General features: G+C 42.2%; 1 protein-coding gene across 1 annotated transcript; it reads left to right on the top strand.

Moving 5' to 3' along the window:
* The first annotated feature begins 1,478 nt into the window (after positions 1-1,478).
* On the top strand, positions 1,479-26,431 carry pdhb (pyruvate dehydrogenase E1 subunit beta). The gene is made up of 10 exons (XM_063068009.1): positions 1,479-1,601; positions 1,685-1,744; positions 10,470-10,577; positions 10,663-10,725; positions 10,811-10,846; positions 18,004-18,289; positions 18,813-18,923; positions 21,270-21,361; positions 24,977-25,118; positions 25,260-26,431. The coding sequence occupies exons 1-10, from the start codon at positions 1,566-1,568 to the stop codon at positions 25,403-25,405; spliced, it is 1,080 nt and encodes a 359-aa protein (XP_062924079.1). The 5' UTR covers positions 1,479-1,565; the 3' UTR covers positions 25,406-26,431.
* Positions 26,432-26,813: the final 382 nt, after the last annotated feature.

Genomic DNA, 26,813 nt, shown 5'->3' on the forward strand with positions numbered 1-26,813 from the left:
CTGTAGAAGGTCCTCGACCTGAAATGTCGACTGTTTGTTCTATTCCATAGAAGCTGTGTGACCTGCTGAATGACTGCAGCATTTTGTGTGTGTGTGTGTGTGTGTGTGTGTGTGTGTGTGTGTGCGCGCGCGCGCTCGCGCTACCGTTCCCATCAGATCTGCGAGAATAACTTCTAATGTTTCCCTTGTGACACATGTTAAGCTAACGGATCTTCTTCGTTTTCTGAATTTTAATGGCAGTTGGCAGTCGAACTTAAAGGTGTATTACGGCCTCCAACTGGACTGGAGTATGTGTAGAGAGTTGGGAAATAAAAATACCCTTACTAGTTCTTTATCAAATGAAAACTAAATTACCCCAAAAAAGCCCTATAAATTGTAAGTTGTGAAAGACAATACTGTGAATTAAAGTCACTCCCGCAACTTAAAGTTTTTAAGTGAAAACTATCAACCCCAAAAATTGTAACGAAGCCTGAATTTGATTTCTTTCACACTGTAATAGTATATGTTCAACTGTTTCATAATGATGACAAAACCTATACAACCCAGAATGACGGTTTTCTAACAAGATATAAGGAAAAATTAAGCATAGTATGCCCAATTCTAAATCGAGTCAATATAATCCTTCCCTTCTTGTTTGACTCCCTTCTCCCATAAACTCTATTCTTTAAACTGTCTCCCCTAATGCCCGTTATCCCACAAATATTGCCATAATCCCTTAATTCTTAACCCTACCAACCCCTTAGCTTCTGATTTGCTGAGTGGAAGGACTCGATCCACAGTTGGATTTTAAAGCTTTTTCGGCTATACAAGCAACCCCCTCATTCCCCTCAACACCTCTATGTGCAGGGATTCATAAGAAGACCACATGTAAACCAATACTTTGAATATGATATAAAGTTTGAAGGACGCCCATAGTAAATCCGACCTACTGCTGGAAGGGTCCTGACGAAGGGTCTCGGCCTGAAACGTCGACTGCACCTCTTCCAATAGATGCTGCTTGGCCTGCTGCGTTCACCAGCAACTTTGATGTATGTTACTGCTGGAAGGGTCTGTTTTAAGGCTCATCAAAACCGAAAATGAATCAGAACAACTAACAACTTTGCAAGGACAAATTTCCTCCACGCACTGTAATCCCAAAATGATGAGAACCAATTCTGCAGAATACATTGACAAATGATTAGAAAGACGTTTCTTTATTGTTACCCGTAATTCAGCCTCAAGAAGTGCCATACCAACATTCCCAGTTAAACCATCTTCTGATCCATCTGTAAAAATAGTTAACATATCATAATAATTTTCCTTATTGATCAACATATTGATGAACCAACAAACTCTTGGGAAAAGCGTCTTTAAACAAACTTTGCACCTCCTCCTTTGGTGGGTGACGTCGCAGGCGATGGGCGGGGAGAGCTTGCCTCACCCACCAATGAAAGCTGAGCATGTAGCTACAGTGTACGCGCAGCTCGCATTAGTCGAAACGGAAGCATGATGAGTCACAGGTAGTGTCGTACCAGCTGATTGGTTGGGTTTCAGCATCAGACAGCCTTCCGAGGGCGCATCGAGAAATGGCGGCGTTGAGGATTCTGTTACGTGGTGGGAAGGTGCGATCGAAATTCTTTTGACGTTGCGAACGAAAAGTGGTTGTGGCTTGTGCAGTAACGCAGAGTTGTCATTGTTCACACAGAGCAACCTTGGTCTGCGGACACGGAGGGAGTTTCATCGGACGGCGCCCGCGGCCGCTCAGGTACAGTGGGGTCACCTTCGGCTGGGTTCTGTTCATGGGACGAGGCTTTTCATTCCAGATCGAGGGAGATGTCTTCCTTCTTTAAAGAAAGGAGTTTCCCTTCCTCCACTATCAACTCTGCTCTCAAACGCATCTCCCCCATTTCACGTACATCTGCTCTCACTCCATCCTCCCACCACCCCACTAGGAATAGGGTTCCCCTGGTCCTCACTTACCACCCCACCAGCCTCCGGGTCCAACATATTATTCTCCGTAACTTCCGCCACCTCCAACGGGATCCCACCACTAAGCACATCTTTCCCTCCCTCCCCCTCTCTGCATTCCGCAGGGATCGCTCCCTACGCAACTCCCTTGTCCATTCGTCCCCCCCATCCCTCCCCACTGATCTCCCTCCTGGCACTTATCCGTGTAAGCGTAACAAGTGCTACACATGCCCTTACACTTCCTCCCTTACCACCATTCAGGGCCCCAAACAGTCCTTCCAGGTGAGGCATCACTTCACCTGTGAGTCGACTGGGGTGATATACTGCGTCCGGTGCTCCCGATGTGGCCTTTTATATATTGGTGAGACCCGACGCAGACTGGGAGACCGCTTTGCTGAACACCTACGCTCTGTCCGCCAGAGAAAGCAGGATCTCCCAGTGGCCACATATTTTAATTCCACATCCCATTCCCATTCTGACATGTCTATCCACGGCCTCCTCTACTGTAAAGATGAAGCCACACTCAGGTTGGAGGAACAACACCTTATATTCCGTCTGGGTAGCCTCCAACCTGATGGTATGAACATCGACTTCTCTAACTTCCGCTAATGCCCCACCTCCCCCTCGTACCCCATCTGTTACTTATTTTTATACACACATTCTTTCTCTCACTCTCCTTTTTCTCCCTCTGTCCCTCTGAATATACCTCTTGCCCATCCTCTGGGTTCCCCCCCCCTTGTCTTTCTTCCCAGGCTTCCTGTCCCATGATCCTCTCGTATCCCCTTTTGCCTATCACCTGTCCAGCTCTTGGCTCCATCCCTCCCCCTCCTGTCTTCTCCTATCATTTTGGATCTCCCCCTCCCCCTCCCACTACCAAATCTCTTACTCACTCTTCCTTCAGTTAGTCCTGACGAAGGGTCTCGGCCTGAAACGTCGACTGCACCTCTTCCTAGAGATGCTGCCTGGCCTGCTGCGTTCAGCAACTTTGATGTGTGTTGCCTGGGCTCCTGTTCTGTTCTGTAAGCTCGGGCTCACAGGGGTAGCCGTAAATTCGCTGCATTCCTGCTCTCCAAACTAGCGAGTCGGCATGATCAGTCTGCGAAAGGTTGTGGCCGATTTAAAACCAAAAGTAGCAATAGGGCTTGCGATAGGGAAGTCTCTGCTTGGTGGACTAGTCATGTTTTAGAAACATCTTCAGATAAGATCAGTACCTCAGGGCGCAGTGATATCTCGTAGCTTTGCACGGAATGTTAAATGTGATCTTGTCTTCCGAATTGAAGATTGTTTATTGTCATTCTTAAGTAGAGGAGTGGAAAGGAAAATAAAATGATTTTTACCCCCGATTCGATGTAGCATTAAAAAAAACAGTAAGTATAAAGAACACAATAAAATTAAACTGGAAAAAACACAATCTGTATAAGTATAAAAACAGTCCTGTAAAACACTATGTACAAGTAGCCGTTTGAGTGTGTCTGTATAATCATAGATTATATACATGACTGATTGTACACTGACTGTACATAAAGTGACGCTAGCTGCAGAAGTATCTGTACATAAGGTGACTTTGCAAGAGGAACACTTCTATGCATCAGCAGGGCATATGAAAACACAGGGCAGTGACTGTGTCGGTATAGGTATGAGGTGTGGAGTGTAAGCTTAAAATGGTAGTGTGTGGGGGAGGGTGTGTGTGAAGGCTTCTGAGGGGATGTGGACAGGAGTCCTGATGAGGTGTTGATCAGCCCAACAGCTTGGAGAAGTGGTGGTGTGGATGCTGTGCAGCCACTTCCCTGATGGGAGTGGGACAAACAGTCCATGAGCAGGGTGAGTGGAATCCTTCACAATATTGCTGGCCTTTTTTTGGCGCCTTTCTGAAGACCTGCCTCTGGTAAAAATGCTATTCCCTTTTCTCAGTTCCTACGTCTCCAGTGCATCTGTTCCTAGGGTGCGGCTTTCCTTTCCAGATGACGGAGATGTCCTTCTCCAAAGTACGGGATTTCCCTTCCTCCACCATTGCTGCTGCTCTTCCCTGCATCTCCTCCATTTCTTGGACATCTGCACTCACCCCATCTTCCTTCTGCCTTAACAGTGATAGTTTCTCTTGTCTTTGCCTACCATACCATGAGCCTCCGTATTCAACACATTATCCTTTGCAACTTCTGCTGTGTCCAAAGGGATCCTGCCGCCAAATGCATGTTTACCTCACACGCCACTCTATGCTTTTCACAGGGATTGATCTTGGCCAAGTGGTTAAGGCATTGGACTGGCGACCTGAAAGTCGTGAGTTTCAGCCCCAGCCAAGGGAACGTGTTGTGTCCTTGAGCAAGGCACTTAATCACACATTGCTCTGCGATGACACTGGTGCCAAGCTGTATGGGTCCTAATGCCCTTCCCTTGGACAACATCGGTGTCGTGGAGAGGGGAGACTTGCAGCACGGGCAACTGCTGGTCTTTCATACAACCTTGCCCAGGCCTGTGCCCTGGAGAGTGAAGCTTTCCATGCGCAGATCCATGGTCTCGCAAGACTAACGGATGCCTTTATTTATTTATGATCCCTCTGTGATTCCATTGTTCATTTGTCCCTCTCCACTAATCTCCGTCCCGGCACTGTCTTGAATCATTGTGGATCGATCTTGGAACTGTAAGGGTAAAAAGACCATGGTGGGAGTTGTATACAGATGCTCAAACAGTAGTAAGATGTGGCCTACTAATTACAACAGGAGATAGAAAACGCATGTCAAAAGGGCAATGTTACAGAATTCCATGAGATGGCTTTTTAGAGCAGATTGTGGCTGAACCCACTGGTGGATCAGCTATTCTGGATTGGGTGTTGTTCATTGATCCAGAATTGATTAGAGAGCTTAAGGGAAAAGAACACTTGGGGACCAGTGATCATAATATGAACGAATTCACCCTGAAATTTGAGAAGAAGAAGCTAAAGTCAGGTGTATCAGTATTACAGTGGAGTAAAGGGAATTACAGAGGCATGAGAGAGGAGTTGTCCAAAACTGATTGGAAAAGAACACTGGCAGGGATGACGACAGAGTAGCAATGGCTGGAATTTCTTGAAACCATTTGGAAGGCACAGGATATATACACCCCAGAGAGAAAGAAGTATTTTCAAGGCAAGGGAAGTAATATTATAGGCATCCATTAGTCTCGTGAGTCCATGGATTTGTGCCTTGGAAGGTTTCCAGGGCGCAGGCCTGGGCAAGGTTGTACGGAAGACCAGCAGCAGTTGCCCATGCTGCAAGTCTCCCCTCTCCACGCCACCGATGTTGTTCAAGGGAAGGGCACTAGGGCCGATATAGCTTGGCACCGGTGTCATTGCAGAGCAATGTGTGGTTAAGTCCCTTGCTCAAGGACACAACACGTTGCCTCGGCTGAGGCTCGAGCTAGGACCTTCAGATCACTAGACCGACGCCTTAACCACTTTACAGAGAAATAAAAGCCAAAGAAAGGGCATATAAATAGAGCAAAAATTAGTGGGAAGTTAGAGATTTGGGAAGTTTTTTTAAAAAAAAACTAACAGAAGACAACTAAAAAAGTAATTAAGGTAAAGATGGAATACCAAAGCTAGCCAATAATATTAAAGAGGATACCAAAAGTCTCTTCAGATACTTAAAGTGTAAAAGAGAAGCGAGGGTGGATAGGGGAGTGCTGGAAAACGACGCTGGAGAGGTAGTAATGGGGGACAGGGAAATGGCAGACGGATTGAATGAGTATTTTGCTTCAGTCTTCACTGTGGAAGACACTATCAGTACGGTGGAAGTTCCAGATGTCAGAGGCCTCCGTAATTCCCTGTACTCCACTGTAATATTGATACATCTGATTTTAGCTTCTCCGTCTCAAATTTCAGGGTGAATTGGATCATATTATGATCACTTGCCCCAAGGGGTTCTTTTACCTTAAGCTCTCTAATCAATTCCAGATCATCACACAACACCCAGTCTAGAATAGATGATCCCCTAGTGGGCTCAACCACGAACTGCTCTACTAGGGAGAAAGTTCTTGGTAAACTGAAAGCTCTGAAGGTGGATGAGTCACCTGGACCAAATGGTATACACCCACGGTTCTGAAGGAAGTGGTTGAAGAAATTGTAGAGCCATTAGTAATAATCGTTCAAGAATCACTAGATTCCAGACTGGTTCCAGAAGACTATAAAATTGCAAACATCACTCCACACTTCAGGAAAGGAAATTATAGGCCAGTTAGTCTGACCTCAGTGGTTGGGAAGATGTTGGAGTCGATTATTAAGGATGAAATCTCGGGTGCTTGGAGGCACATGGTAAAATAGGCATAGTCAGCAATGTTTCCACATGGGAAAATCTTGCTTGATGAATCTGTTGGAATTCAGAATCGGGTTTATTATCACCGGCATGTGACATGAAATTTGTTAATTTAGCAGCAGCAGTTCAATGCAATACATAATCTAGCAGAGAAAAAAAATAATAAATAAACAAGTAAATCAATTACCTATATTGAATAGATCAAAAAAGGTGCAAAAACGGAAATACTGTACATTAAATAAAAATGAGGTAGTGTCCAAAGATCCAATGTCCATTTAGGAATCAGATGGCGGAATTGAAGAAATAACAAGCAGGATAGACGATAATCGGTGGATGTTGTGTACTTGGATTTTCAGAAGGCTTTGACAAGGTGCCACACATGAGGCTGCTTAACAAGCTATGACCCCATGGTATTACTGGAAAGATCTTTGCATGGATAAGGCAGTGGCTGATTGGCAAGAGGCAAAAGTGGAAATTAAGGGAGCCTTTTCTGGTCAGCTGCCGCTGATCAGTGCTGTTCCACGGGGGGCGGGGGGTGTCTGTGTTGGGACCACTTTTTTACGTTATGTGTGAATGATTTGGATGATGGAATTGATGGTTTTGTTGAAAAGTTTGTAGACAAGATGAAGGTCGGTGGCAGGTGGTTTTGAGGAAGTAGAGGGGCTACAGAGGACTTGACAGATGAGGAGAATGGACAAAGAAGTGGCAGATGGAATACAGTGTTGGGATGTGCATGGTCATGTACTTTGGTACAAGAAGTGAAAGAGTTGACTATTTTCTAAATGGAGAGACAGTACAAAAAAAACTGAGGTGAAAAGGGACTTGGGAGTCCTTGTGCAGGATTCCCTAAAAGTTAATTTACAGGTTGAGTCTGTGGTGAGGAAGGCAAATGCAATGTTAGCATTCATTTCAAGAGGGCTAGAATATAAAAGCAAGGATGTAATGTTGAGTTTTTATAAAGCACTGGTGAGGCTTCACTTGGAGTATTGTGAGCAGGTTAGAGTCCCTTATCTTAGAAGGGATACACTGAAACTAGAGAGGGGACAAAGGAGGTTCACAAAAATTATTCCAGGATTGAATGGCTTGTCATATGAAGAGTGTTTGATGGCTCCAGGCCTGTATTCACTGGAATTCAGGAGAATCAAGGGTGCTCTCATTAAAACCTATTGGATGGTGAAAGGCCTTGATAGAGTGGATTTGAAGAGGATGTTACCTGTGATGGGAGAGTCTTAAGACTAGAGGACACAGCCTCAGAATAGAGGGCTGTCCTTTTAGAATGGAGGTTGTCATAGAGAGTGGTGCATCTGTAGAATTTTTTGCCACAGGCAGCTGTGGAGGCCAAGTCTTTATATATAAAGGAGAAGTTGATAGATTCTTGATTGGTCAGGACATGAAAGATACGGGGAAGACTGGGACTGAGAGCAAAATTGGACCAGCCATGATGAAATGACAGAGCAGACTCGATGGGCCAAATGGCCTAATTCTGCTCCTATATCTTATAGTTTTGTGGTGTTATCACTGCAAGTAGTCAAAGTGCTACACCGACCCTTTTCACCTCCTCTCACTTCCATTTAAGGCCCCAGAGAGTCATTAAAGATGAGGCAACACTTCATCTGCGACCTGCTGGGTCATCTATTGTATCTGGTGCTCCCAAAGTGGCCTGCTGTATATTGGTGAGACCAGTTGCAAATTTGGGGACCACTTCATCAAGCTCCATCTGCCAAAAGCAGAACTTTTCAGTGGTCAAACATTTGAATTCCTATTCCCATTCCTGTTCCAACATATCCATCCTGATGATGCCATCTTCAGGGGAGAGGAGCAACACCTTATATTCCATCTGGGTGGCCTCCAACCTGATGGCATGAATATGGATTTCTCCTTCCAGTAAAAAAAAATTCCCTCCCCTCTTCTATTCCCTTTTCCCTTTCTGGCCTTTTACCTCTTCTCCCCATGGAGCTCCTCCTATGGTTCACTCTCTCCTCTCCAGCCTTTTACTTTTCCCACCCACCTAGCTTCACCTACACCTTCTAGCTATCCTCCTTCCTCCCCCCCCCACCCCACCTTTTTATTTTGGTGTCTTCCCCATTTCTTTTCAGTCCTAACGAAGGGTCAAAGCCCAGAATGTCGACCGTTTATTAATTTCCGTAGACAATGCCTGACATACTGAGTTATTCCAGCATCTTGTGTGTGTTGCTTTGGATTTCCAGCAGAATTTCTCATCATAATTCTTGTTTTGTTTCTTTCTATATGAGTGATATGTCTGAAGAAGTTGTATAATAACTAATTTGTCATCATTATTTTCTCTACTTTCTGGCATGCATTGCTCTAAAGTCTGAAAAAAAAGGATTGTCTGGAGTTTTCTGTTGCCTATGTTTACATCTCCTGTGGGAAACCCTGATTTTCTATATGCTCCCTGAACAAAATTCTTCTTGGGAGTTTGTAAATATCTTGTTACGACACACTGCCTAGACCATAAGGGATGGAGAGTGAATGAATGGAAAATAATGTGAATATTTTCAATTGAATTTCCAATTGAAAATTTTCAGCAGCTTTGGGGCAACAAATGTACACACAGTGGCCACTTTATTAGGTGCACCTGTGCACCTGCTCATTAGTGCAGATATCTAATCATCCAATCATGTGGCAGCAACTCAATGCATAAAAGCATGCAGGCATGGTCAAGAGATTCAGTTGTTGTTCAGACCAAACATCAGAATAGGGAAGAAATGTGATCTGAGTGACTGACTGTGGAATGATTGTTGGTGCCAGATGGGGTGGTTTGAGTATCTCAGAAAATGCAGATCATCTGGGATTTTTTCACGCAAGAATCTCTAGAGTATACAGAGAATGGTGTGAGAAATAAAAAGAAAATCTGTTAATGGCAGTTCTGTGTGTGAAAATACCTTTTCAATGAGAGAGGTCAGACTACAATGGTTCAAGCTGACAGGAAGGTGATATTAACTCGAATAACCGTGTGTTGCAATAGTGGTGTACAGCAGAGCACCACACGTCAGACCTTAAAGTGGATGCACTACAGTAGCAGAAGACCATGAACATACTCAGTGGCGCTGTGTATATTTCCTTATTACTGGCAGCCAGTATGACAAAGTTGTGCTGTTTTCCCTGTCCTGTATGTTTGCTGTATAAAAGCACATTGTATTAGCTTGTGATATTCCCAAAGCAGATTATAATTGATAAAGTTCTGTTGTACCATGGGAAGCAGGGTAGCAATATGTGCAACACAACCTCCACAAATGACAATATGGTAATGACCTAGTACTTTTGATTAAGTATAAGTATTGACCATGACACGCAGGGTAACTTCCTGCTCTCCCATGGGAACTTGTGCGCATACCTGAGAGGACTTCTGTTTATCATACTGGCTGAAAGATCGCACCTGAAACAGTGTAGGAATCCGTCAAGAGCTACATTGTGTGCACGTAAATGGTTGAGTGTGTCAAGTTACTGGTGTGAGTATTACCTACAAATTGTTCTATACCAGCCATAAAAAATGCAGTGACCAGAGAGGAAGGACACTAGTGCCTCTACTTCAGATGACTAAGGAAATCCAGCTTGTCCCTGATGACCCTCACCTATTTTAACATATGAACCATAGGAAGTGCACTCCCAGACGCATAACAGTTTGGCATAATAACTGCTATGCTCAAGACCGCTAGAAACTGCAGAGAGTTGAGAATTCAGCCTAGTATATCACAGAAACTTTGATCATCTCTCTGACTTCTTAAAGCGACAAACATAGTAAAAAAAAACTTCCACCCATCGCAGCCATTCTCTCGTCTCCCTCCTTCCATCAGGCAGTAGATAGAAAAACTTAAGAATATGTAGCAGAAAGATTAGGGACTGCTTCTATCCTGCTGTTACAAGACTCTTGAACCAACTACTTTATGATAAAGATGAAGTTTTAATCTCCCAGTGTACACTATGATGGCGGTTACTCTTTATGTAACTACTTTCTGTGTAACAGCAACATTATATTCTACGTCTGTATTTCCCTTTTGTGCATCCTCAGTGTGCTTATTTATAGAATGATCTGTCGGTAAGGTATGCAAACAATGTTTTTTCTGTATCTCAGTACATGTGACTATAATAAGGCCACATCTTTAGGTTGCTGTTCTGCCTGTTCATGACAAATATTTTAAATATTAAATTTTAATTTGAAATAATCCTGTTATCTAACAGTGTATATTGATTGCTCTGAAAACTTATTGTCTCCAGTTGACTATTCGAGATGCTCTGAGCCAGGCCTTGGATGAAGAAATCGAGAGAGACGAATCAGTATTTCTCCTGGGAGAAGAGGTAGCACAGTATGATGGTGCTTACAAGGTGAGCTGCACTTCACGTCTAAAAGTTTGTGTGTATGGTAATCCCTGAAACTAGCTATAAATATTTGGTGATTACATTGCTACAGGTGAGTCGTGGACTTTGGAAGAAATGGGGAGATAAGAGAATCATAGACACTCCAATCTCAGAGGTATGTTTCACTATGAAGCTGTAGTCAATGTCAAATTTTCATTTAATAACTTGTGATGCCTAAAATTGTTAAACCTTTCTTTCAGATGGGCTTTGCAGGAATTGCAGTTGGTGCTGCCATGGTACGTAACTTCAGAATTTTCGTATATAACTTGCATCAGATTCTTATAATTACACGACCACAAATCACTTAATAGAAATTGGCAGTCATAGAAAAATACAGCTCAGAAGCAGGCTCTTCGGCCCATCTAGTCCATGACAAACTATTTAGACTGCCTACTCCCATCAACCCACACAAGGACCACAGCCTTTCCCAACCCTGTCGTCCATGTATCTATCCAAACCTCTCTTAAACTTTGAAATCGAGCTCACATGGACGACTTGTGCTGGCAGCTTATTCCACACACTCACCACCCTCTGAGTGAAGAAGTTTCCCCTCATGTTCCCTTTAAACTTTTCATCTTTCACCTTTAACTCATGACCTCTACTTGTAGTTCCACCCAACCTAAGTGGAAAAAGCCTGTTTGCATTTACCCTATCTATACCCCTCAATTTTGTATACCTCTATCAAATCTCTCAATCTTCTATGGTCTAAGGAACGCAGTCCTAACCTATTCAATCTTTCCTTATAACTCAGGTCCTCCAGACCCAGCAACATCCTTGCAAATTTTCTCTGCACACTTTCAGCCTTGTTTACATCTTTTCTGTAGGCAGGTAACCAAAACTGCACACATACTCAAAATTAAGCTTCACCATCATCTTATACAACTGTAACATAACATCCTGTACTTAATCCACTGATTTATGAATGCCAGTGTGCCAAAATTTTTATTTTGGACTCTATCTACCCGTGATGCCACTTTCAATGAATTTCATACTTATATTCCCAGATCCCTTTGTTCTAGCACATTCCTCAGTGCCTTGCCTTTCACTGTGTAAGACCTACCCTGCTCGCACTTGTCTGCATTAAATTCCATCTGCCATTTTTCAGCTCACTTTTCCAGCTGGTCCAGATCCCTCTGCAAGCTCTGATAGCCTTCCTTGCTGTCCACTACACTCCCAGTCTTCTTGTCATCTGCAAATTTGCTGATCCAGTTAACCACATTATCATCCAGATCAGTAGTCTAGATGACAAAAAACAACAGATCCAGCACTGATTCTTGCAACATTAGTCTCAGGCCTCCATTCAGGGAGACATCTATCCACTACCACTCTCTGGCTTCTCCCACAAAACCAATATCTAATCCAGTTTACTACCTCAACTTGAATGCAGAATGACTGAACGTTCTTAACCAACCTCCCATGCAGAACCTTGTCAAATGCTTTTCTGCAGTCCGAGTAGATAACACCCACTACCTTGTCTTCATCAACTTTCCTAGTAACTTCCTTGAAAAACTCAACAAGGTTGTTTAGGCACGACCTACCACGCAGAAAACCATGATGACTGTCCCTAATCAGTCCATGTCTATCCAAATACTCCAAAATGTCTAGTCCATTCCAATAACTTTCCCACTACTGATGTCAGGCTCACTGGCCTATAATTTCCTGGTTTATTTTTAGAGCCTTTGTTAGCAGCGGAACAACATTAGCTATCCTCCAGTCCCCATGTACCTCACTTGTCGCTGAGGATGATTTAAGTATCTCTGCCAGGGATCGAAGCACTTGCCTCCTACAGGGTCCGAAGGAACACATTATCGGGTCCTGGGGATTTATCCACCCTAATTTGCTTCAAGACAGCAAACACCTCCTCCTCTGCAATCTGTTTAGGATCCACGAAGTTGATGCCGCTTTGTTTCACTACTATAGACACTCTTGTTTGTCTCCCGAGTAAATACAGATGCAAAAATTCCATTTTATATCTCACTCCCGTCTCTTTTGGCTCCACACATAGACTACCATTCTGATCTTCCAGAGGTCCAGTTTTGTTCCTTGCAAACCTTTTCATACCTGTAGAATCCCTTGGGATTCTTCTTCACTTTTTCTGCTAGGGCAACCTCATGGCTTCTTTTAACCTTCCTGATTTCTTTCTTAAATATTCTCTTGCATTTCTTATACTCCATAAGTACCTCATTTGTTCCTACGTGTCTATACCTGCTATACACTTTTTTTCTTTAACCAGGGTCTCAGTATCCCTTGAAAACCAGAGTTCCCTAAACCTGTTATCTTTACCTTTATTCTGACAGGCACGTACAAGTTTTGTACTCTCAAAGTTTCACTTTTGAAGGCTTCCCGCCTACCAAGTAAACTTTTGCCAGAAAGCAGTCTGTACCAATCCATACTTGCCAGATCCTTTATAATACCATCAAAATTGGCCTTTCCTCAGTTTAGAATCTCAATGTTCACACGTTCATTGAAGTTGTCATAGTCCTGGCTCAGATTTTTGCAGTTAGTGTTGAGCTACCCATGGTCAACTCTCATCTCTAGACTAAGTTGGAATTCGACTAATTTGCACAATCCACTGGATGCTTGCAGAAAATAGTCATAGCCTTGGTGACGCGACTCTACATAGGCATTCTGTACTCATGGTTTGGGGGGTGGGGGTGGTGTGCAGAGTGATCTCCAATCTAAAAGTTGCTGAAATATACCTTGACCGCCAGCTTAAATGAGATCTGAGCATGGATGGTTGTCAGAACCTTGAATCTTTTTATTTATTCAACCAACAAACACACACAAAATGCTGGAGGAACTCAACAGGCCAGGCAGCACCCATGGAAAAGAGTATAGTCGACCTTTCAGGTCGAGGCTTTTCATCAGGACTCTATTTGTTTGTTTGTTTATTGGGATACTGTGCAAATAGGCCCTTCTGGCCCTTTGAGCCACACTGCCCAGCATTCCCCTGATTTAATCCCAGCCTAATCAGGACAATTTACAGTGAGCTACTGTTACCGACCGGTATGTCTTTAGACTGTGGCTGGAAGCCGGAACACCCAGAGCAAATCATGTGGTCACAGGGAGAACATACAAACTCCTTACAGGCAGCAGCAGGAATTGAACCTGGGTTTAAAACAGAGAAACACTGAAAAACATACAGTTCAATACAAGCCCTTCAACCCACAAAGCTGTGCCGAGCATATCCTTACCTTAGAAATTACCTAGGGTTACCCATAGCCCTCTATTTTTCTAAGTTGTATGTATCCATCCAGGAGACTCTTAAAAGACCCTTTCGTTTCCGCCTCCACTGCTGCCGCTGGCAGCCCATTCCACACACTCACCACTTTCTGCGTTTAAAAAAAAACTTACCCCTGACATCTCCTCTATACCTACATCCTTGTAAATCTCCCCTGTACCCTTTCTATGGTTCCACTTCCTTCCTGTAGTGAGGCGACCAGAATTGAGCACAGTACTCCAAGTGGGGTCTGACCAGGCTCTGAAACTCAATCCCACAATTGATGAAGGCTAATGCACCGTATGCCTTCTTAACCACAGAGTCAACCTGTGTAGCAGCTTTGAGTGTCCTATGGACTTGGACCCCAAGATCCCTCTGATCCTCCACACTGCCGAGAGTCTTACCATTAATACTATATCCTGCAATCACATTTGACCTACCAAAATGAACCATGTCACACTTATCTGGGTTGAACTCCATCTGCCACTTTTCAACCCAGTTTTGCATCCTATCAATGTCCCACTGTAACCTCTGATAGCCCTCCACACTATCCACAACACCCCCAACCTTTGTGTCATCAGCAAATTTACTAACCCAACCCTCCACTTCCTCATCCAGGTCATTTATAAAGATCACGAAGAGTAAGGGTCCCAGAACAGATCCCTGAGGCACACCACTGGTCACTGACCTCCATGCAGAATATGACCCGTCTACAACCACTCTTTGCCTTCTGTGGACAAGCAGTTCTGGATCCACAAAGCAATGTCCCCTTGGATCCCATGCCTCCTTACTTTCTCAATAAGCCTTGCATGGGGTACCTTATCAAATGCCTTGCTGAAATCCATATACCCTACATCTACTGCTCTACCTTCATCAATGTGTTTAGTCACATCCTCAAAAAATTCAATCAGGCTGGTAAGGCACGACCTGCCTTTGACAAAGCCATGCTGACTATTCCTAATCACATGCCTCTCCTAATGTTCATAAATCCTGCTTCTCAGGATCTTCTCCATCAACTGAAGTAAGACTCACTGGCCTATAATTTCCTGGGCTATCCCTGCTCCCTTTCTTGAATAAGGGAACAACATCTGCAACCCTCTAATCCTCTGGAATGTCTCCCATCTCCATTGTTGATGCAAAGATCATCGCCAGAGGCTCAGCAATCTCCTCCTTCGCCTCCCACAGTAGCCTGGGGTACATCTTGTCTGGTCCTGGTGACTTATCCAACTTGATGCTTTCCAAAAGCTCCGGCACATCCTCTTCCTTAATATCTACATGCTCAAGCTTTTCAGTCCGCTGTAAGTCATCCCTGCAATTGCCAAGATCCTTTTCCGTAGTGAATACTGAAGCAAAGTATTCATTCAGCACCTCTGCTATCTCATCTGGCTCCATACACACATTTCCACTGTCACACTTGATTCTCTGACGTCTTATCCTCTTGCTCTTCACATACTTGTAGAACACCTTGGGGTTTTCCTGTACTGTAAAGCCTTGTGCTACCTTGCTGCCCAAACGTTTTAAATGTTCATACTATTAAAATTTAGTTGCAAGAACCTGGATACTGAATTCAAAAATTAATGAGAATACAGCTATCTGTCTGAATCCTTTAATGGTTCTCCTAATATCAGTGGAGGACAGTTCTCTATGGTAGGTTCAATCTGTTTGAGCTAAGGTAGCATAGAACATCTGGCTTTGCTGTTCAACTCCAAATGTCCAATGGTAGAACCTAGTCAGAAAACTACTGTGAATGACCTTCTGGATATTTGGGTTTTAAGTTTCAACACGCTCAAAATGCTGGAGGCACGCAGCAGGCGTCAACACTTTGGGCTGAGACCCTTCATCAGAAGTGACGCCTTTTTACTGGAAGAAATCTTGCTGTCCATGTAGCTGCTAACAGTTCCCAGTAGAATCTGACTCTTTGTTTAAAACTACAAATACCCTTGTTAAGAAAGTACTATTATTGCCATGCCTCAACTCTTTACCCCTGTAACAATAAAGTTAAAGCTTTATTCCAAAGAGTAGATTGATGTACTTCATAAACAGTGGCGCGAAGAGCTCGGTGTATGAAATGATAATGATTATTAGAATGCAGGATGAAAATTTCATATCAAGGTACTGCACATGTGACTGTGTTTTATTATGTACATGACCTTGAAAACACAAAGTTATTTAGAAACATAGAAAATAGGTGCAGGAGTAGGCCATTCGGCCCTTCGAGCCTACACCGCCATTTATTATGATCATGGCTGATCATCCAACTCAGAACCCCGCCCCAGCCTTCCCTCCATACCCCCTGACCCCTGTAGCCACAAGGGCCATATCTAACTCCCTCTTAAACATAGCCAGTGAACTGGCCTCAACAGTTTGCTGTGGCAGAGAATTCCACAGATCCATCACTCTCTGTGTGAAGAAGTTTTTCCTAATCTCGGTCCTAAAAGGCTTCCCCTCTATCCTCAAACTGTGGCCCCTCGTTCTGGACTTCCCCGACATCGGAAACAATCTTCCTGCATCTAGCCTGTCCAATCCCTTTAGGATCTTATACGTTTCAATCAGATCTCCCCTCAATCTTCTAAATTCCAACGAGTACAAGCCCAGTTCATCCAGTCTTTCTTCATATGAAAGTCCTGCCATCCCAGGAATCAATCTGGTGAACCTTCTTTGTACTCCCTCTATGGCAAGGATGTCTTTCCTCAGATTAGGGGACCAAAACTGCACACAATACTCCAGGTGTGGTCTCACCAAGGCCTTGTACAACTGCAGTAGTACCCCCCTGCTCCTGTACTCGAATCCTCTCGCTATAAATGCCAGCATACCATTCGCCTTTTTCACCGCCTGCTGTACCTGCATGCCCACTTTCAATGACTGGTGTATAATGACACCCAGGTCTCGTTGCACCTCCCCTTTTCCTAATCGGCCACCATTCAGATAATAATCTGTTTTCCTATTTTTGCCACCAAAGTGGATAACTTCACATTTATCCACATTAAATTGCATCTGCCATGAATTTGCCCACTCACCCAACCTATCCAAGTCACCCTGCATCCTCTTAGCATCCTCCTCACAGCTAACACTGCCACCCAGCTTCGTGTCATCCGCAAACTTGGAGATGCTGCATTTAATTCCCTCATCCAAGTCATTAATATATATTGTAAACAACTGGGCTCCCAGCACTGAGCCTTGCGGTACCCCACTAGTCACCGCCTGCCATTCTGAAAAGGTCCCGTTTATTCCCACTCTTTGCTTCCTGTCTGCTAACCAATTCTCCACCCACACCAATACCTTACCCCCAATACCGTGTGCTTTAAGTTTGCACACTAATCTCCTGTGTGGGACCTTGTCAAAAGCCTTTTGAAAATCCAAATATACCACATCCACTGGTTCTCCCCTATCCACTCTACTAGTTACATCCTCAAAAAATTCTATGAGATTCGTCAGACATGATTTTCCTTTCACAAATCCATGCTGACTTTGTCGGATCATTTCACCGCTCTCCAAATGTGCTGTTATCACATCCTTGATAACTGACTCCAGCAGTTTCCCCACCACTGACGTTAGGCTAACCGGTCTATAATTCCCCGGTTTCTCTCTCCCTCCTTTTTTAAAAAGTGGAGTTACATTAGCCACCCTCCAATCCTCAGGAACTAGTCCAGAATCTAACGAGTTTTGAAAAATTATCACTAATGCATCCACTATTTCTTGGGCTACTTCCTTAAGCACTCTAGGAAGCAGACCATCTGGCCCTGGGGATTTATCTGCCTTCAATCCCTTCAATTTACCTAACACCACTTCCCTACTAACATGTATTTCGCTCAGTTCCTCCATCTCACTGGACCCTCTGTCCCCTACTATTTCTGGAAGATTATTTATGTCCTCCTTAGTGAAGACAGAACCAAAGTAATTATTCAATTGGTCTGCCATGTCCTTGCTCTCCATAATCAATTCACCTGTTTCTGTCTGCAGGGGACCTACATTTGTCTTTACCAGTCTTTTCCTTTTTACATATCTATAAAAGCTTTTACAGTCCGTTTTTATGTTCCCTGCCAGTTTTCTCTCATAATCTTTTCTCCCCTTCCTAATTAAGCCCTTTGTCCTCCTCTGCTGAACTCTGAATTTCTCCCAGTCCTCAGGTGAGCCACTTTCTCTGGCTAATTTGTATGCTTATTAATTCCCCAGGCTGGCTTGAGGCCCATCTGTGAATTCATGACCTTCAACTTCTCGATGCAAGCAATCGACCAAGTTGTAAATTCTGCTGCCAAAACATACTACATGTCTGGAGGGGCTATACCTGTTCCTGTCGTCTTCAGGGGTCCGAATGGTCCTTCTGCAGGAGTGGCTGCTCAGCATTCACAGTGCTTTGCAGCATGGTACAGCCACTGTCCTGGGCTGAAAGTCATTAGTCCTTGGAGTGCTGAAGATGCAAAAGGCCTGTTGAAATCTGCTGTTCGAGATGATAATCCTGGTTAGTGCTTTAAAATATTTCTTTGAGAAGGTGGTAGATAGTTCATTGCATTAATCCTCTGACAGCTGTTCACATGGATGAACTACCCAATGTTATTCTACCCTTTATGAACAAAGGGTGCGTTTAAAGCCACAAATGATTTTGTTGCTTTTTTTTGGGAAACTTCAGGTACAGACATTATAAGTATTAAAGCAGAAGGGTTTTGGGGCAGCTTTTTCATGGGAAATTGCATAAACTTTTGCCCAGTAAAATACCAGTTGTGATTGAATAGTGACTCATTGGTCTTTAATTGTGATTGTTGATGGGAGATTATCAGAAATACAGAACAGTTTACTAGAGAAGGAATTACTTTGTTCTTGTAGTCCAAGAGCGTCAACTTTTGTCTTTTGGCTACAAGGATATCAACTTTATAAACTGGATCTTTTCAAACTTTTATTTAATAGACTTCGCCCATTTCTTTACCAATAATGTATATGTAAAACTTTCGACTTGTAAAGTCCATTGACCATTTGTTATCTTGCAGTTGTGTTTCTGGAAAATGAATTGATGTATGGTGTGCCCTTTGAAGTTTCCGAGGAAGCTCAGTCAAAAGACTTTCTTATCCCAATAGGAAAGGCAAAAGTTGAGAAAGCAGGTAAAACAAAGATGCAGTTTATGTTTGCTTTATTAAATGTAGTTCTGTATTTTGGAAAACATTTCAATTGCCAAGTTTTGTAATCATGTTGTTAGATTTTTGTCTGATTTCTAAATGTTTCTGGTGTAATTCTTGACTTAAGTAATTTTTTAAAATTAGTTTTTCCGGTTTCAGCTTGTATAGGTTTGTATGATTGTTTGAAGTTGCTTTCTTGTGAAGTACAAGGTAGTTCACTTGTATGGAACTGGTGAATCCAATTCTGCACTTTGTTGCACCTGCAGTGAGACGTACTCAGTGAGCAATATTGCAAACATATGCTTCAAATGTGCATTTTATGGAGGTTTTAATTCAATCTGGTTGATTGGTGATCAATCCTCTACATATGTGCTTACAGTGAACAACACTGCTATTCGGTATAGACATGCCTAAAAAATGTCAGTAGTATCACTAGGAGCAAGGTTATGGAAAAATTTGTGATTTGGAAATGGCAACATTTTTTTATTGGCTTGCCTGGTTCACACATGCTACATATTGGAAGCATGAGATAACAGCATATGATAGTGTGAATTACGCTAAGGTTTGACAGGGATCTATCAAATAACCTACAACTGGGGTTAATTGATATTTGCTCCACAACCAAAGAACCCTCTAATATAAGGCTTCCCAACCTGGAGACTCTGGACGCCCTTCCTTAATGGTATTGGTCATGGCATAAAAAAAAAAGGTGGGGAACACCTGCTCAAATCAGATCTGAATGCATAGGACGCCTACTCTTATGACCTGAGGCCTTTGACATAGATCCTAATCTTCTTTTAGCATTCTTATGTATTGTTAAACCATGTACCGGGAACGCAGCATTCACTATTATTTAATATCTATAACCATGTCAGTTCAATCAAATGATGTTAGGTATGAAAACTAATTCAAAAGATTCAGGATTATTATGGCTTTAAAAATTGAATCATCACAGTTGAGGTGGCTATGCACTTTATAAAAGATCATGCACGAGACCTGTTAGTAATGAGTATTGGTTTAATTTTGTAAAGGCATACTGTTCAAGACAAATGATTCAGAATTAGGCGCTAGTAACAAATGAACACAAGTTGCAGTTACTAAACTGGCAAATAATAACTAACATGAGAAAATCTGCAGATGCCGGAAATCTGAGGCAACACACAAAATGCTAAAGGAACTCAGCAGGCCAGGCAGCATCTCAGGAAGAGAGTAAACAGTCGACATTTCAGACTGAGACCCTTCTTCAGGCTGGTCAAGAATGTAACTTGATGTAGGAAGACATAAGCACACTTGTGGAAAATTGAAGTTGATTTAAGATGATGTACTGGGGAAAATGCTGTGTCTTCATCGCAATCAGATACTAAATAGAAGAGGAAATAAACTAAGGTTACAGATCAACTCATTGGGTTAGATGATATTATCTAATGGTGATGGATGTCCCATATTGAGAGATTTGTCTTATTCCTGCACTCTATTTACCTTGCTGCTGGACCTGATGGAGAGCAATAGGAGGCAAAAGAGAAGTTTTTTTTTAGTTGATTTAAATATTAAAAATTAAACACTTCAGTTGCAATGTCTCTGGTTGTAAGAGACATTTAAATATTAAAAATTTAATTGTGGCTTTTATTGTTGGCAAAGTTTGGGGAGGAACCAAAGATCCTGCTTTTGTCCAGAACAGTAGATTGGGTTGCTTCAGGCCAGTAAGGTAACCCTCTACATCTAGGCCAGATTAGCCAGACCTTGTCATGGAAATATTTTGAGGTCTGTGGAATTTTCTAAACTGCATAAGATTTCCCTGTTCTCCTTACTTATGGAAGCACAGGGAGAGGAAAAATAAATCTTTGAAGATATGTGCTTTAATTTGAGAATTCTGTGGTATTCCTTTAACCACTATGTGGCACATTGGGAGGGAGAATAGTGCAATGGATTATAAAGTTGTGCTTTTCAGAACATTAATTGTAAATATTAATTACAAGTAGCAACCAGGAACATAAAACTCAGCACATTTTCTGAACAGAATTCTGAAATGTCTGACTAAATTGCTTGTCCTGTGACAAATACCACTTCTCTTGTTTATTTTCCCTTGACCCTTAAATCACTGACTCTACCCTTACATGAAAGGCATCCCAATGCAGGCTCTCCGCCCAAAACATTGACTGTTCATTTCCGTAGATGCCGCTTGACCTGCTGAATGCTTCCAGCATTTTGTGTGTGTTGCTCTGGATTTCCAGCATCTTCAGTGTTTTGAGAAACATCCGTTGTTTTTTATTTTGAAACCTGGGTTAATTTTGTACAGTTCTGTGTGTAATTAAAATATACTTTTTCTTGCAGGAACTAATATTACCTTGGTTTCACACTCCAAAAGTGTAGGCAATTGCATGGATGCAGCTGTTGCTCTTGCAAAGGAAGGTATTGATTGTGAGGTAGGTGACTGAAAAGTGACTACTATATGAAAGGTGAAATGAAAAAAATAAGCATTTTAAGCATAAGCTCACGAGACTCTGCAGACCACTCTGACAAGCACTTCCACTGCATTCACCAAAAGCGGATTTTCCTGGTGACCAACCAATTTAATTCCTATCCCCATTCCTGTTCCGACATATTGGTTCATAGCCTTTTTTGCCATGATGAGGCCACTCTCAGGGTGGAAGAGCAACACCTCATATTCCATTTATGTGGCCGGCAAACTGATGGCATGAATGTCGATTTCTTCTTTCAGCAAAACATTTTTTCCCTCCTCCTTCTCTCTTCTATTCCCCATCCTGGCCTCTTACCCCCTCTTACCTGCCTATCACCTCCCTCTGGTGCCCCTCCTTCCCTTTTTCCCATGGTCCACTCTCCTTTCCAGCCCTTTATCTTTCCTACCTACCTGGCTTCACCTATCACCTTCCAGCTAGTCCTTCTTCCCCTCCGCCCATTCTTTTTATTCCGGCGTCTTCCACCTTCCTTTCCAATGCTGAAGAAGAGTCTCAACCCGAAACATGGACTGTTTGTTCATTTCCATAAATGTCGCTTGACCTGTTGAATTCTTCTAATATTTTAAGCACGCTTTTTATCTGTATCCTTCCCCTCAGCTCCATCTGAAAATATGCTGTCACTTTCTAGATGAGTACTGATGGAATACAGCTTTGTATCTGATCACTCTTCTTTGCTCCTCCATTGTGTCTTAATGACCAGATGATGGTTTGACTGGCATTCAGTACCAGATCAACAGAACCCTTCTGCAGTTAAATAATGGGAAGGCCAGGTCCTTAGTCTTTGATCCCTATTATCCATTTCTTTCCATAGCTGCTGATTCCATTCCTCTCCAGGGTGACTGTTCACTACTTGATCCCGAGTTTAGCCTTTGGCCACAATGTTTCAGTTCTTTATAGCAGGGGTCTCCAACCTTTTTTGCACCGCGGACCGGTTTAATATTGACAATATTCTTGCAGACCGGCTGACCAGTTGGGGGGAGATGGTGGTGGTGTTCAAGTAGGGTTAAACTCACCTCAGCATGTCTTTCACAGTTAGTGTTGCCAACTTTCTCACTCCCAAATAAGGGACAAAAGTAGCAGTCAAATCCCGGGACACTCATGTTTACCCCAGGAAAGACTACTATGACAATGAAGCCTTGCGCAGGCACCTGTGCGTGCATGCGTGACGATTCTTTTTCCCACAAATCGGTTTTGGCTTAATCTTCCTGACTACACTGTACATACATTATTTCTACTTTATATAGGCTGTGTATTTATCATATCATTCCTGCTTTTACTATATGTTTGTGTTATTTGGTAGGTTATTCTTTGGGTCTGGGAACACTCAAAAAAATTTTTCCCATATAAATTAATGGTAATTGCTTCTTCGCTTCACGCCATTTCGGCACAAAAGGTTTCATAGGAACGCTCTACCTTAGCTGGGGAAATACGGGACAAACCGATTTAGCCCAATATACAGCATGTCCCGGCAAATACGGGACAGTTGGCAACCCTATGTTCAAGTTCAACAGTGCGTGACAGGGCAGTGACAGAGCCGACTCATATCGTTTCCTCGCAGCCCGGTGGTTGTGGACCGCTGCTTTATAGCATTTCACCCTTACCTCCACTGCTCTGCTGCTGATGCCCTTGTCCATGTCTGTCTGCAAGATTATTCTGGGAGTGAACTAATTGTTGGGCTGCTTCATTGCTCTGTAAACTCACTTATCTAAAACTCTGCTCACCGTATCCTAACTGCACCAAGCCTTTTGTTCGCTTCTAACTTTTCTGCTTGCTGACCTACATAGAAGTGGGGAGAAAGTTCTGGTAACCAACTAAGTCATGAAACCCCCTCCCTCAACCCACAATTAAGCTGGAGTTGTATATCCAATGACATTGCAAGTCTTAACATTTTAAAAATAAACCAAAACCTAATACTTGATTTATTCAAGAATTTTAGATTGTTGCCATTCACCTCCATTGCAAGCAACTGACTACAACTTCACCTTCATGCATTTGTGTGTGGAAAATCTCCCAGATTATGAAGTTTGTGGTATAATGCCAACATTGTTCAGGCAAATACATAGAAACATAGAAAATAGGTGCAGGAGTAGGCCATTCGGCCCTTCGAGCCTGCACCGCCATTTATTATCATGGCTGATCATCCAACTCAGAACCCCGCCCCAGCCTTCCCTCCATACCCCCTGACCCCTGTAGCCACAAGGGCCATATCTAACTCCCTCTTAAACATAGCCAATGAACTGGCCTCAACAGTTTCCTGTGGCAGAGAATTCCACAGATTCACCACTCTCTGTGTGAAGAAGTTTTTCCTAATCTCGGTCCTAAAAGGCTTCCCCTCTATCCTCAAACTGTGACCCCTCGTTCTGGACTTCCCCAACATCGGGAACAATCTTCCTGCATCTAGCCTGTCCAATCCCTTTAGGATCTTATACATTTCAATCAGATCCCCCCTCAATCTTCTAAATTCTAACGAGTACAAGCCCAGTTCATCCAGTCTTTCTTCATATGAAAGTCCTGCCATCCCAGGAATCAATCTGGTGAACCTTCTTTGTACTCCCTCTATGGCAAAGATGTCTTTCCTCAGATTAGGGGACCAAAACTGCACACAATACTCCAGGTGTGGTCTCACCAAGGCCTTGTACAACTGCAGTAGTACCTCCCTGCTCCTGTACTCGAATCCTCTCACTATAAATGCCAGCATACCATTCGCCTTTTTCACCGCCTGCTGTACCTGCATGCCCACTTTCAATGACTGGTGTATAATGACACCCAGGTCTCGTTGCACCTCCCCTTTTCCTAATCGGCCACCATTCAGATAATAATCTGTTTTCCTATTTTTGCCACCAAAGTGGATAACTTCACATTTATCCACATTAAATTGCATCTGCCATGAGTTTGCCCACTCACCCAACCTATCCAAGTCACCCTGCATCCTCTTAGCATCCTCCTCACAGCTAACACTGCCACCCAGCTTCGTGTCATCCGCAAACTTGGAGATGCTGCATTTAATTCCCTCATCCAAGTCATTAATATAGGTGATGTGCACTGTAATGTCAACAATTTATAGTTCAGTGCTGGAGCATCTTATTAATGAACACCTCATTCAAACTGTTCAACCTGTTGCTATTAATACTTGTTAGCTTTTAAGTTGCTGTATTTTACATGGATGGTAAGAGATGTCAATTATTTGAAGGCCTCGTTGTTGTAAATTCAGCCATGTAGTTGAGGCATTTCACAAGAAATTATTTAGCTAATTCATTAAACACTAGAAATTGTTGTTTTGGATCTTGCTCACTGATACAGACACAAATTTACTTTAAATAGTTTTAAGATTTGTCTATATTATATGTTCAAATCATTTATATTGACAGTAATTTTTAGCCAGCTGCGTTAGAAAATTCTGTTTCCTTAAGCTTGTGGGATCTTGTGTAAAGCACAAAATGCTTGTCAGTATAATCCTTTCACCCATGAATAGTAATGTAAAATTGTAATATGGTCCAAAGGTATTTGTATACTGACAGTTTTTCCTAAGAAGTACTAATGAAGGAATTTGCACCATTTCAGGTAATTAATATGCGTACCATCAGACCCATGGATATTGAAACTATTGAAGCTAGCGTGATGAAAACCAATCATTTGGTAACAGTTGAGGCTGGCTGGCCACAATTTGGAGTAGGTGCTGAAATCTGTGCCAGAATTATGGAAGGTAAAGTAAACAGGATTTAGTAGTTTTCATTTACTGAATATGGAATAATAAATTTATTATAAGGACACTTTAACTAGTTACTTAAATTTATAGATTTTTTTTGCAGTCCTTTTGAATTACTAAACAATTATTTCATTTTAGGCCCAGCATTTAATTACCTGGATGCCCCAGTTGTACGAGTTACTGGTGCAGACCTCCCTATGCCTTATGCGAAGATCTTGGAAGATAACAGTGTACCTCAGGTTAAGGATATAATTTTTACAGTCAAGAAGATACTCCATGTGTAATTGCATCTGTGTTTCTTTTTCCAAGTCTGCCATCTCTATTTCATCATTGAACAAGTTTAATAGTGTGTATGTCATCCTGCAGCTAGGAAAGAATGTACAAAATGTTTGGTGCCAACAAAACAGTTGAAATTTTAGAAAAATCTTCAGGTTCATCCGCAAGTTAAAAGGTACATATTAATGTGAGGGCTTTTATTGAGTGGTAGTTTCTTTCTCAGTTGATGGTATATTTGAAATATTATGGGGGGTGAGAACTGTCTATTTTGAAGCAATGCATACCATCCTCCAGATGTTAAGTGACCTCAAAAGTTGAATTATAATCAAATTATGAAGGAGAGAGAAAGCTATTATAATGGTAATATATTTTTGCCTCGGTTACATTTTTGTGTATTCCCAACACTGTTTACTGGTTGATAAACACTATAAAGTTACAAATCTGTTTTAAGCCATATTTTGCATCTGTCTGTTAGTAACCAGATTGACACATAAGCCTTGAAGTTCGTATGTAATAGTATATTGATGAAAACAAATCACTAGCTTCATTTAACTGTAACATTGTCTTCATACATCCTGATATACTGGCAGGTTCCACTCCTTTTAAAAAAAACAATTTTTCTGTAATTCAGCACATAGTTTATAAAACTGTTACAGCATGTTCCTTTTGGACTATTTTTGAATTCTAAAATTCAAAAAGGAGTTAGGGATGCGTTGCCTCACAAGAATTATTTAATATCTATAGCGAAATGATTCTCAGAGAAATAGAAGACCTAGATGGGATAAAAATTGGAGGTGTTAACATCAACAATATAAGATATGCAGACGATACCACCCTAATAACAAGTGCTGCAAAAGACCTACAAATCCTCCTAGACAAAGTAGTACAAGTACAGATTTTGGTCTAACCATCAACTGTAAAAAAAAAACTAAATATGGTAATATCAAAACAGCAGGATACTCCCAACTGCCAATTGTACATTGGTAACCAAAAGATTGAACAAAAGACCAGCTTTAATTATCTTGGTAGTTTTATATCACAAGATGCTAGAAGTAAAGTAGAGATAAAAAGAAGAATTGCCATTGTTAACCAACTTCCAAAAAATGAAACCCATTTTTACCAACAGACATATTTCTATGACAACAAGGCTTAGGCTACTAAAATGTTACATCTGGTCAATCATGCTGTATGCTTCTGAAACATGGACTATAACACCAGAACTCCAAGGAAACTTAGAAGCAACAGAAATGTGGTTTCTTAGAAGAATGCTGAAAATATCATATAGAGATAGGATAACTAATGAGACAGTACTCCAACTTGCCCATACAAAAAGATCTTTAATGAGAACATGAGATGAAAGGAAACTTAAATTCCTGGGCCATGTCATCAGAAAGGGAGAAATAGAATGCCTTACAT

Source organism: Mobula hypostoma, chromosome 15 (genome assembly GCF_963921235.1).
Source record: "Mobula hypostoma chromosome 15, sMobHyp1.1, whole genome shotgun sequence".
NCBI lineage: Eukaryota > Metazoa > Chordata > Chondrichthyes > Myliobatiformes > Myliobatidae > Mobula > Mobula hypostoma.

Coding starts and splice junctions, on each gene's coding strand:
- pdhb (XM_063068009.1), top strand. CDS start 1,566: ATGGCGGCGTTGAGGATTCTGTTACGTGGTGGGAAG. Junction 18,290..18,812: donor TGTTCGAGATGATAATCCTG/GTTAGTGCTTTA, acceptor GTTATCTTGCAG/TTGTGTTTCTGGAAAATGAA. Junction 21,362..24,976: donor AGGAAGGTATTGATTGTGAG/GTAGGTGACTGA, acceptor GCACCATTTCAG/GTAATTAATATGCGTACCAT.